Raw genomic sequence first — 12,245 nt, forward strand, 5'->3', positions numbered from 1 at the left:
ACACACACACACACACACACACACACACACACACACACCCCCACCACACACACACACACACACACACACACACACACACACACACACACACACACACACACACACACACACACACACACACACAAACCTACCTATTTTAATCGCGCTTAAAATGTATTTTAAGCGGGATTGAATTCCAGCCAATCAGAACAGTGGTTTTTAATCGCGCTTAAAATCTATATATAGGCATCTCATTATGCCATGACGTCGTTCGCTCGCAATTGCTCAATTGTCCATTCTATGATTCAAGACGCCTATTCAGTATTTGTGCCTTTGATTTGTCAATTGATTAAACGAGTGTTCAATTGAACGATCAATCGATCAACTGAAGTATTAAATGATTAAACGAGTGTTGAATTAAACAATTAATCGATCAATTACACGTTTGAATGATTAAACGGCCGTTCAATTAAACAATTAATCGATCAATTGAAGTATTGAATGATTAAACGACTGTTCAATTGAACAATCAATCAATCAATTGAACGTTTGAATGATTAAACAACTGTTCAATTGAACAATCAATCGATCAATTAAACGTTTGAATTTTGACACATCCCCTCCCATAGTATGCAGTACCGACCGTTGAAAGGCTAGTAATATATATCTATTTGCAGTGCTGCTTACGCATCATCAACTTAAGTTACGCATCATCAGCTTAACTTCACGAGTATCCAACGATAGAAACTTTGTTTACCCAGCAGTTTATTCCCCCTATTTACGACAAGCTTAAGATCACTATACGTATCATAATCATGATCCCATAAATAGAATATTAATAGAATCTCCAATGATAATTCATCTAGTACGCTTTTATTCACTCAGCACACTTTATTCAGAAATTTTACATTTCCATGCACTTGTCAATCCGGCGCAAAGCACTACTGGTAATAAGTACCGGGGTTGTTATAATATCAGGAGTAATATCATAATACCTATATTATCTTACTCCTGATAATATAATGCTCGCCTAATTATTGAGCTATTGCCATTGAGCATGTGACAGAAATATGTTCCAACATCAACACAAATGACATTCCGTGGCAAATCTAAAAGCTGATCAGCCACGATCCACATCAAACTGCATGCAGCGCCCTCTTCGTGCAACTCCGAATACGTGAATTGAGCCATAGCGAGAGCGCCATTTGTCATGGAGTTTGGATCCACATGAGGCAAGCCTAACTGAATCACGTGTCAATTAAGTGGCTGTATCGCGATGTGACTATAGCTGTAAATAAACTTTCTGTTACTTTATTCGCATATCGATCTTTCTGGAAACTAAATGAAATGCACTCGTATTAGTTTCACATCAGTTCTGCGTGCCACGTATCATGTCGGCAGCCTTCTCAGCGATCATGATGACGGGCGCATGCGTGTTTCCTGCCGTGATTTCCGGCATGATGGAAGCGTCCACGACCCTCAGTCCTTCTACTCCACGCACCCTGAAACACGCAAACGGGTGGCACGTCATGCACTGACACGAGTCACCTGATAACTATTTGGCAAGCGTTGCGAAGTTAACAAGTTATGTTATGAACATAATAAACACGTTACAAACAATACAGCAAACGCGCTCGTATAACGTGATGCTCCTTTTGAACAAAAGCATAGCGTTTATATCAAAATATTGCTTCTAATATCACATGAATCTGTTCCTGATAAAGACCAGTATGCCTCTGACCATGTCGCCCTAATTGGCTCTACCGCAATGCTATACAGTAAATTAAAAGGGAACCCGGCAAGGAATATCGGCATCATGGCTGGCTAACGCTGTAGCCCGTCGTACAATAAAAGACCCGGTCCGCTACAATAAACGTGTTGGCTTAGCCCGCCCCTCCTAGGGTTTAGTCGCCCGCTCCTAATCGAAGCTCGACGCAAACGATTGAGCGAGCTGTGTTCGTAGCCACATTAAAAGTGAAATAGTGGCGGTGCTTGCGAGTAGCCACTTGGCATACTTTACCAGTTGCACTCAGACAATGTTGTTTAGACTTCACGGTTAGAGCGAGCTTTTATAAATAATGAAACCAAATGTTTCCCCACTAACCTCAGCTGCGGATCAACGACGGCAGATGGATCGGTGCTGGCACCCATCTTACAGGTTCCCGTCGGATGTAAAATTGTTTGGGAGATGGTGCGTACAACACACGCCAGATATCTGTTACCTGTGTAATATTAGCACAATCGATGAAGTATTATGCTGACCTTTTACTTTTAGAATGTTTAAGACAGGCTAACCTATTTCTTTATACTAGAAATGTATTATTACCTTCCCCGTACTGCGTACATCCGGGTACATTCCAATTATTGGGATTCATTTTTGCGCCGATAGCCTTGAATGCATCCGTATCTGTTATCTTCATAGCCAGCCTGATCCCTGTTAAATTATGAACATGATTAAGAAGATTGCGGGGATGTGTGTGTGTGTGTGTGTGTGTGTGTGTGTGTGTGTGTGTGTGTGTGTGTGTGTGTGTGTGTGTGTGTGTGTTTGTTTGTTTGTGTGGGTGTGTGCATGCGTATGCGTGTGCTTGCACGTGTGTGCGAGTCTATGTGTGGCGCCGGTGTTTGTATGTCTGTTTTAATGCAATATTCTCAAAACAAATTATCAATCGATTTCCACAATACCTTCTACCATAGTTTTAACGTCTTGTTCGTTCTCGTAATAACGTGGATCTATGAGCGGATAATCCAGCGGGTCGCTGGTTCTCAAGCGAATATCACCGACACTTTTAGGTTTCAACAAAGTTGGTACCAACGAGAAAAGATAGCGATCCTCTTGGGCCGCATAGTTAGCGTCTTTTATGAACTAGAATCAAGAATGAAAAATCCCAGATGCTAGACCATAGAGCGGTTCTCCAATTGTTTTCGGGCCAACCCACCTTTGGATTATTAAACTCATCCCCAATGCCCCCCTATCCTACCATAAAAAGCTACCACTTGCCGCATAGCGCCAATTAGCAACCCCACAGTCCCGCCAGTGGTACCGCCAACACTATAAACCGCTGACTTAAGCGATCTTAACATCTAGATGGCAACCCATGAGTAGATTTTAGTACGCGATCGTCAAAGAATAGTCAATAGAATGGTAAAGCTATGAACCTTCTTCTCAAATCCTAGCTGGTTATATGCAAAATCTTCATCTATAGATCCCATTCCGAAGCTGGCCAGATGCAGCTGCATATTAGGGGACACGCCTTCCTTCTCCAGGCCGGTTGTATGAAAGAAGCCAACGGCTTCTAAGCCGGTAGCCGACAGAGGGCCTGCAATAACACTGATGCCATGGTATTCTATAATAGTGGAACCCGAGTATAATAGTCTAGAATCTAGATGAACGCAAAATTTTAGTTTTTTGTATCCCTTTTAACACATCCCATTTAATTTTCTGTATTATAATGTGAACCTGTTGTCTTATTTACCTTGTCCAAGCAAATCCCATTTAACCCTTGTCGTAAAGCTTAGCATGTCTGATTTTATCATTGAAATATTTTTATCGATAAAATTTTCTGGGTAGAATATGCCAATGTGGTCTTGCAGATGTTTTCCAACTGGAAGGTCAGCGACTTGCGGTATCTGTAAACATACAAAGATACATGTACAATAGATGTACATGAAATTCTTACTTCGCATGATATATGGCAACATAGAACTGGTTTAATTATAATAAATATTCACACAACAATGAATCGCCATTGTGTGAATGCATTATGATTATGTTTTAACTTGCATTGAACTGGTCAAGTTGCTCTTTGGGTCCAACGCCAGACAAGAGGAGGATGTGAGGAGAGCCGATAGCTCCAGCAGAGAGGATCACTTCCCGAGACGCTCTCGCTTGTTTCTTCTCGGCACCATGAATAAACTGCAAGCCTACCGCCCTCTTGCCATCGAACATCACCTGGAAAATTCCTAAACCCTTGAGTGTAAATGATTATTTATACAGGCGTGACTGCGCTTAGAAATCCACGAACATTCGCCCTCCAACAACACCTAGTGATTATTGAATTATCAATCAAGAAAGCTTTAAAATTATCAATAATATATATATATATATATATATATATATATATATATATATATAAATCTTAGACTGTAGATAAATTAAAGACAAGACATCACTTTTAGCTGTTACTCCGAGTTTCACGCTTACGCGATCATCAGACAGACTTTGATGAAGAATAAAACTTATATACATACTACAACCTATATATACATGAATTGCGCTATTATTTTAGTTATCTATTGTTATGTAGTTCTATAGTTCTATAGTTAAATTGATCTATTGTTCTGCTGGTCTATTGCGTTCGGCTTTTGACTTTTTTTGTTTGTTTCTAATCTTATTGCCGCCATTTATATCTGATCCGATCTATAACAACAAACATTCAACAGCAGTTTCTAGAGCTCTATAAGGGCCGGTTTAGGATAACTTAGATATATATAATATGTTATATAGTTTATATGTAATTATATATATATATATATATAATACTACTACTATATACATAAATGTTGTTTCATGCCGAATTATCCGTACTCGCAATAAACTAAAGTAGAACCCCGCGAGCCTAGAGGAATAACATAAAGATATTTTCAAGAATCAGCACGTCTGGAGGTGTTCGGTCACTCTGCTGAAACAAAAATTTTAAAAATCTAAAAAATTCGTATCTCATCAATAGATGGCTGTAGCGTACAGATAACATCACGTATACGTGTGAATCCAATGATGTATACCTTTAACGGTCGCATGTGTACCATAAAATCGTCAATATGAACGATTACCGTACTACACCAGTATTCATGGGGTTCGAGTCCCAGCTGGTGCGAAACTTATGTTCCCCACTTTTGTCCTTTTTTCCTTTTACCTTACTCTTTAGTATGTAGTTATCGTTTAATTTTTAATTCATTTATTAATTTATTTATTGTATTTGGATTTGTTATTTTTTTAATATAATTATTTTAGTTTTTAATGTCTTTTTATCTTTTGATTTGCTTTATATTATTTTTTACTGGTTGGGATGAGATGAGGATGTATCGACTGCATGGGATTGCATGGATGGCAATGCGATGGGTCATGGAGGGGATGGGATGGCATTGGCATGGAATGGATGGCATGGCATGGCATGGCATGGGCATGTGATGTTCACTGGATGGCATTTGGTGGATGCGATGTGAGCATGGGCCCGGATGAGATGGCATATGGCATGGCATTGCATTGGCATGGTGATGTCATGGGATGGGCATGGTGGATGGCATGGATGCGATCAGGATGGGATGGGATGGATGGCGATTGGATTCGATGCGATGAGATGGGATGGTCGATGGGGATCGCGGAAATGGAATAGGGTCATGGATGGATGACATGCATTCAGTGATAGCATTGCCACTGGATGCGATGGGATAGATAGATAGCTTAGATTTGGCTTGGGGTATTTTTTTTTCAACCAAGCCGCCGTCAGCCAACTGCCAGTAACGCCATGATTTTACAAACCGGGCATCGCCGTGCGGTATTCCCGCTAGTATATATATATATGTATACCACATATCTATATATATACACATGACATACATATATATAACACATACATAGCATATCCACATATATATATCGCATATATTATTATATATATTAAATTATAGTTATATATTATCATATTATTTATATATATTATATGTCGCAAGTATGATTGTAAATTCGAAAACTGGTGTGTGTATATAATATTTATGCTATGTACTAGCCCTCGGGTATAGCTATAATATATATATAACGTATCAGATAACTCTATATGCCAATGATATTATATATTGATCAATACACTATTAAATAAGTATAAACATATTATAATATATAAAGTTGTTCAGCCGAATTAGTTGTACTCGCATAACTAGAGAACTCCGCAGCCTAGAGCGAAAACTAAGATATTTTTTCAGAAATCAGCACGTCACGTTCTGGGAGGGTAGGTTTGGCTAAAAAAAGTTAGAATAGTTAAAATAATGGATAAAAATTCTATTCATTTCAATAGGATTGCGTCTGCCCCAGTCTGCGTTCAGAATTAACATCAAGGCAACGATAACGCTATGAAATTCCATTTGCGTGTGTATACCGCTTGAACGCGCGCAGTGGCTAATTGCGCGTTAGAACATCCGCATCATACATTTAATCTTTTAATTTCTTATTATTTGTTTAGCTGTTTGGCCGATGGTTGATGGTGGATGGCATGGGATGCATGGACAGTGATGGGCTATGGGATGGCATTTGCGGCATGGCATGATGGCATGGCCATATGGCATTGGCATGCGGTGCGATGGGATTGGATGGGATGGGATGGGATGGCGATTGGATGGGATGGGATGGCATGGCATGTCATGGCATGGGATTCGGAGGCATGCGCTATGGCATGGCATCGGATGTCATGGGTGGCATGGGATGGCATTGGGATGCGATCGAGATGGATGGCATTGGGATGGGATATGGATGGGATGGGATGGATCGGCATGGATGAGACTGATGGAATGGAATGGCATGGTTGGATGGGATGAATGCATGTATAGATGCATGGATAGTATAGAATAGTTAAGATTTTTTGGTATTTTCTTCTCAACCAACCAGCCGCACTGTAGTAACGCACTTGATTTTCCGGGAGGCAAGACGCCGGTATCCCGCGCATCAGTACTAATAACTATAGTTATCCAGTGCAGCCCTCTGATATTAAGTCTACGATTTAACTGCTGTTGATGTTTGTCTTTTAATAGATCGGCTCAGATATAATGGCGGACAATAAGATTTAGGAAACAAAGCAAAACAAGCCCAAAAGGCCAGAATAAAGACAACTTAGAGCCTGGCAGAACAAATAGATCGATGTTTTTAACTACTAGAGACGTCATAGAAGCTACATGAACAAATGAGCAAAAACTAAGACAGATTAGGTCGCCATTCATGATATTATATATTATGGTTATAGATTATGCTGTAATAAGGCTTTTACTCTCCTCATTTAAAAGTCTGTCTGACTGATCGCGTAAACGTGAACACTCGGTCTAGTGTCACCTTGGTCATCTGGCAGTAACAAGCTAAAAGTGATTTTGCTTTTAATTTATCTACAGACTACAATTTATTACGCTCTGCAACTTAATGCATCGAGCCACTCTACCGACAGTAGAGACTGCAAGCGAACTTTTATACAATCCAGATCTTTATTACTGACTATGATATATATATATATATTTTTTTTTTTTAAAGTAGCTCATAATTATGTTAAGATTAGAGGTTATCTGATCAAATGAGTAAATGCGTTTAACGCTTTTAAAGTTATTATAAATCTGACATCAAATATGTTTCTCACGTAATATCGAAATGCTATTACCTTTGCGACATGGGCATGCGTGATGACGTGTAGATTTGATCTGCGTATGGCAGGTTGAAGGAAAACTTTGGCAGTGTCTGCGCGCGTCCCGTCTCTGATGTTTGATTGTGTCTTCATAACTCCTTTAAAATAGTAGGCATATTAGCTCAATGAATATGAATGCATACTGTAATAATAAAAATATTGTTATAACTTATCATAATATATTTAAGATATTATTAAAACAAATTTTTTATTTCTGAATTTAAAAGAAATAGGATGAAATCTCGAACACGTACCATAAGGGGTTTCTCCATTTACATCGCCAACTCTATAACCTAACTCCCGCCCTGCATCCAAGAACACGTCTACAAGTTCTGTAATGGCTGACTGCGTGATAGTAAGAGGACCTCCCACACCATGGTACTCTGTAAGAAAATCTCTAGGGTAGACACATATTTATTGTAGCCTACGTCAAACAGTTTTGTAGCTAATATAACGTCAATACCCCGTACAGGCTGCAAATTTGATACCACATCAAATCACATTGTGTGACTGCATACTTTCCCAAGTTGCTATAAGTATTGTAGCACTTTGCTGTAAATATATTGCGTAGAATTAGTCATACAATGGATTCCTTCTTTCCACTTATTAAAACGGGAAATTTCTATGTTAGCGTATGTCAATTCCTATTTAAAAAAGGTGCTACCACGTACAGTACTCACCGGAGTTCTTCAGTTTAGGTATCTGCATATCTTCGGACTTCATGAAATACGGAAGTACGTCCTTGTAACTCCATCCCGTTGCTCCCATCCTTTCCCATGTGTTGTAATTTTCGGGAGAACCACGGATGTATACCATGCCGTTTATAGAACTGCTACCCCCGAGTACCTTTCCTCTCGGCCATTTGCTTCGCTAAACGTTGTTAATGCGATAGAACATCAGCAATTCAGATGGCAAAATAAAAATATCTCGGTAGAAGATCAGTTCTGATACAAGATGGCATATCACCGAAGAGCACAGCGGGTATTAATCAGGATGGTATTGCTTATAAGAATGGAATATAACAGGGGAACATCGTGTTGATAATGATGACAGGCGTTATGACACAGAAGATAATGTCACTAGCGATAACGTCGCATTAGATGGTGGCACACCGGTTGCAATGAAAATATGTGCGAGTTTTTTTTTCGCGGCTTCGTTTTTTGTGACATTTAGTTTCGCATTTATCTTATCATGAGTTGTAGGTAATGGCAACCTACATACTACGTGGCAACCGTTATCAAGCTGTAGAAATGACAACATGGGACAAGTAGAGATTTACCTTATTCTCGCAGGCAAGGCAGGAGAATTTCTGTGGCACTGTTCTGTAGTTCCAATCTACGTTCGTGTTTTTCAGAAACGCGTGGAAAGCTGGTTTAGCTATGTTCTTGTTACCCGCTTGTTCTCCTCCTGCCTCAACCAACAGTACCTTCACATCAGGATCCTCAGACAAGCGGTTAGCGAGCACACATCCTGCCGTCCCTCCACCTCCTATAGAGATGCAGCACGTGAAACATTTCCCATAACTGTGATCATAATTATTATCAGCACGCGTGTTGATCCCTACTGCCCGGTCCGTACTATTACCTGCCACAGTAACGTTTATTATTAAATGTTCTATATATATCTATCGATTATAGTTATAGTTATACTTTCAATACCTGAACGACCATCAGCTTTCCTATTATCAGGACAGAATAGTGACAATCAGTGTGCTTATAACAACAAGAAAACCAAACAATAAAAACATGTTCAACAACATAAGCAAAGTAGCATAACAGTAACACAAAATAAACGAAAACGTTAAAACAAAAAAATGTTTTCATTCACTCCTTATATTATCAATATATTTCCAGTAGGCCTACATATTCGATTTCGGAATAATTTGCTCATAATCTTCGAGATCCATCCCACTGATTACTAGCTCGTTGCCTTTCTCAAGAGATTGCATCTTTCGGTGTGGGATTCAGGAGTTTATATTGTTACGTTGTTTTTTTATTCGTAATTATCCGTTTATTTTCTGCTCACATTGATTATCCACGCAGATATATTCTAAAAGTGCGTTGAAGAATTGTGGACAACGGACATCTATTCCGATGCTATAACTTAAGATAGACACGCGGGACACTCTAGACTCGACACAGATGTGGGGTTGGACTCACCTATAATATAATCGTAGACATCGTCGGGATCCTCTACGCTGTATGTGAGGTTCTGACCGCTTCTCATGTACAGCACTGCTGCAACCAGCACAGCGAGGGGAAGCAGTGCCTTCTTCATCATGGTAATACCCAGCAGAACCAGAGCCCTGGTCCAGCTCACCCTTACTGAGCACCAGCAACAGCGAAACGCTTCACGGTTTAAAGTGTGCCTACATATACACACCCAGAATATTTGACCAAATTGTTCATATTGGACCAAAGGTGAGGTCTGAAGTCCACATGTGTGATGAAACCGTCTTATCGTAAAATGTTGATTTAATATGCAAGGCCTATATATTCGAATGGGTATATCATTCCTCCAGACTATATATGCAGCTGGATTTATTATTTGACATTTGCTTAGCTAGCTACAGCTAGCTAAGCGGGCAGAATGCACTGTTTTGCGTCCAGTCGGCACACTGTTTTTGGCTTTATTTATTCTACTAGAAACCTTTACTCGCCAGTGTCACCTCCTTTGATCTACAAATATTAGATCTGACATGTTATCGCTATATCACTACTATATCCTTATTCAGGTTTATATATAAATATAGGTCGTGTTTACGTCCAAGACCCTATAGAAATCTAACTAGTGGAAATATTCGTATTAATATAACTGAACGAATAAAGTTTGTCGCAATATCTGACATCGGGTGTGTGCAGATACATCCTGTAAATCTTATGCTCCAAACACTTTACAATAGTTAAAGTTCAATTTAGGGTATTTTCTACGAGATTTTTTTACTCTCAAAACATTATAAACAACGTACTTATGAGATAATATTAATGTAGTATATTACATTACTACTCTCCTTATTTCAAATAAGCTTCATGTAATAAGACTGAGATGACTTGAGCTAGAGGACTAGATATTTAAGAACAACAGAGCCATATTCTACAAATAAGGTCATAATTCAAATTTTTATTTTTAAACATAAATACGTTCCTATTCAAATACATTGTTTTGAAGAGCATAGGAATAGCAGATTGTGGAAATTATAGGATCCAATAGGTTGGCAAAAAGGGTGATTTCACAATGCACCAGCGTTTTGTAAGTCGCTGATGAGCTATAGCATCTCTCGTCACTATATATCTACCTGCACATATCAACTAGGGCTGCGCCTATACTGCATTCAGATACTACGCTTTCTCAAAATATAAATGAAATGAAGTAGTTTTGCATCATCACTTCTTTACAGCGCGTATCATGTCGGCAGCCTTCTCAGCGATCATGATGACGGGCGCATGCGTGTTTCCCGCCACGATATCCGGCATGATGGAGGCATCCACGACCCTCAGTCCTTCTACTCCACGTACCCTAAAACACACGAGCGGGTAGATCATACACTGGCACGAGTCGCATGATTACTACATCGCACATATTATTTTAACTATAAATATTAAACAGGTTACCAACGTTAAAACAAACTTACTCTATATCGCTTAATGGGGGCCAGTTATGAATAAACCTAGATTTAAAGCTTACGCGAACCTTATTATAGAAAGCATAGGCTTTACCTTCTATTCCCGTGCTTCTAATACTAATTGTGCCTGCTAAAATTGAGCGTGCTTCTTAAAGAAGTGACCCCAACTGCTCGGACTGTCCGTAAATGTTTCCTTACTAACCTCAGCTGCGGATCAACGACGGCAGACGGATCGTTGCTGGCGCCCATCTTACAGGTTCCCGTCGGATGGTAAAGTGTAGCAGCCATGTTGCGTGCAACACACTCTAGGTATTTGTCACCTGTGTATGATCATCATGGCAGATGAAGCATTATAGAGACCCGGCGGATTCTAAGACGTTTCAATTATTCATACTATCTTTCGTTTACTATTGGCGGTAATAACGCGTCGTATTTTGGGAAAGGAAGCAAAGTATCTACCCAGTGCAGTGCTCCCCTTCTAGACAGGCATGTGACAATAATATAAATATAAATGCGTCACCTTTTCCGTGCTGAGTGCATCCTGGAATGGTCCAGGCATGTGGATTCACTTTTGCCCCGATAACCTTGAATGCCGCCGCCTCTGAAAGTCTCATTGCAATCTTGATTCCTATTAAATTACACATGTGTCTGAGTTAGTTGTATTTCTGCGGCGCGCGTTCAGGTCTATGTCCGCGTAAAAAAAAAACTGCGTATCCGGGAACCACACGAAGCTATGATTTCAATGAGAGCTAGCTAATAATAATCACATCTGTTGGTTACCTTCCACCATAGTTTTAACGTCTTCTTCGTTCTCGTAGTAACGTGGATCTATAAGTGGATAATCCAGCGGGTCGATGGTTTTCAGACGAATGTCACCGACACTTTTTGGTTGCAACAAAGTTGGTACCCACGAGAAAAGAGGACGATTCACTTGCGTAGAAAATTTCGCATCCCTAATGAACTAACATTCAGGAGAAGACGAATATGTTTACCATGCAGTGGTGCACATAAACATGGTAGTTGATTTAAACGATTCAATCTTACACCTTCTATTTTTGTTAATAACAGGTTTAAATTCACAAACATAATTATAAAGAGATATATATATATATATATATATATATATCTAACTATTGATCGAAACAAAGTTTGTAATGGTAAAAAACAAGTAAACGCGAAGCCAGGACCATGAACATATGACAGTAAGT

The 12,245-nt window shown here is 39.5% G+C and overlaps 3 protein-coding genes across 6 annotated transcripts in view; all 3 read right to left on the reverse strand.

The window, feature by feature from the left end:
* Positions 1-1,348: 1,348 nt before the first annotated feature.
* LOC106812285 (glucose dehydrogenase [FAD, quinone]-like) lies at positions 1,349-2,982 on the reverse strand. The gene is made up of 5 exons (XM_014816118.1): positions 2,971-2,982; positions 2,662-2,842; positions 2,306-2,413; positions 2,084-2,201; positions 1,349-1,481 (listed from the first exon to the last, which is right to left on the reverse strand). Exons 1-5 carry the CDS (start codon positions 2,980-2,982, stop codon positions 1,349-1,351), a joined length of 552 nt encoding a protein of 183 aa, XP_014671604.1.
* A 117-nt stretch (positions 2,983-3,099) lies between these two features.
* LOC106812286 (glucose dehydrogenase [FAD, quinone]-like) lies at positions 3,100-9,679 on the reverse strand. The gene is made up of 8 exons (XM_014816120.1): positions 9,575-9,679; positions 8,695-8,903; positions 8,096-8,285; positions 7,670-7,798; positions 7,392-7,513; positions 3,761-3,946; positions 3,453-3,606; positions 3,100-3,323 (listed from the first exon to the last, which is right to left on the reverse strand). The coding sequence occupies exons 1-8, from the start codon at positions 9,639-9,641 to the stop codon at positions 3,100-3,102; spliced, it is 1,281 nt and encodes a 426-aa protein (XP_014671606.1). The 5' UTR covers positions 9,642-9,679.
* A 713-nt stretch (positions 9,680-10,392) lies between these two features.
* LOC106812288 (glucose dehydrogenase [FAD, quinone]-like) overlaps positions 10,393-12,245 on the reverse strand; it is a 64,314-nt gene continuing 62,461 nt past the window's right edge. For all 4 annotated transcript variants that reach the window (XM_014816125.1, XM_014816124.1, XM_014816122.1 and 1 more), the window contains exons 9-12: positions 11,818-11,998; positions 11,558-11,665; positions 11,240-11,357; positions 10,393-10,931 (exon numbers count right to left, since the gene is read on the reverse strand). In XM_014816125.1, coding sequence (XP_014671611.1) covers positions 10,799-10,931; positions 11,240-11,357; positions 11,558-11,665; positions 11,818-11,998 — 540 coding nt within the window. In that variant the 3' untranslated portion in view covers positions 10,393-10,798. The remainder of the gene's footprint in view (positions 10,932-11,239; positions 11,358-11,557; positions 11,666-11,817; positions 11,999-12,245) is intronic.

The sequence above is a fragment of the Priapulus caudatus genome, unplaced genomic scaffold (assembly GCF_000485595.1).
Source record: "Priapulus caudatus unplaced genomic scaffold, Priapulus_caudatus-5.0.1 Scaffold630, whole genome shotgun sequence".
In the NCBI taxonomy this organism is placed as follows: domain Eukaryota; kingdom Metazoa; phylum Priapulida; class Priapulimorpha; order Priapulimorphida; family Priapulidae; genus Priapulus; species Priapulus caudatus.

Bases quoted from the DNA above. Each gene is read 5' to 3' on its own strand.
- LOC106812285 (XM_014816118.1), bottom strand. The intron at 2,414-2,661 runs GTATTGTGGAAA...ATAATTTAACAG, and splicing joins CGTTAAAACTATGGTAGAAG to GGATCAGGCTGGCTATGAAG. The intron at 1,482-2,083 runs GTTAGTGGGGAA...TGCGTGTTTCAG, and splicing joins GTCGTTGATCCGCAGCTGAG to GGTGCGTGGAGTAGAAGGAC.
- LOC106812286 (XM_014816120.1), bottom strand. From the start codon at position 9,641: ATGAGAAGCGGTCAGAACCTCACATACAGCGTAGAGGATCCCGACGAT. The intron at 3,947-7,391 runs GTAATAGCATTT...TTTACACTCAAG, and splicing joins CGCATGCCCATGTCGCAAAG to GGTTTAGGAATTTTCCAGGT. The intron at 3,324-3,452 runs GTAAATAAGACA...CCACTATTATAG, and splicing joins ATGGGATTTGCTTGGACAAG to AATACCATGGCATCAGTGTT.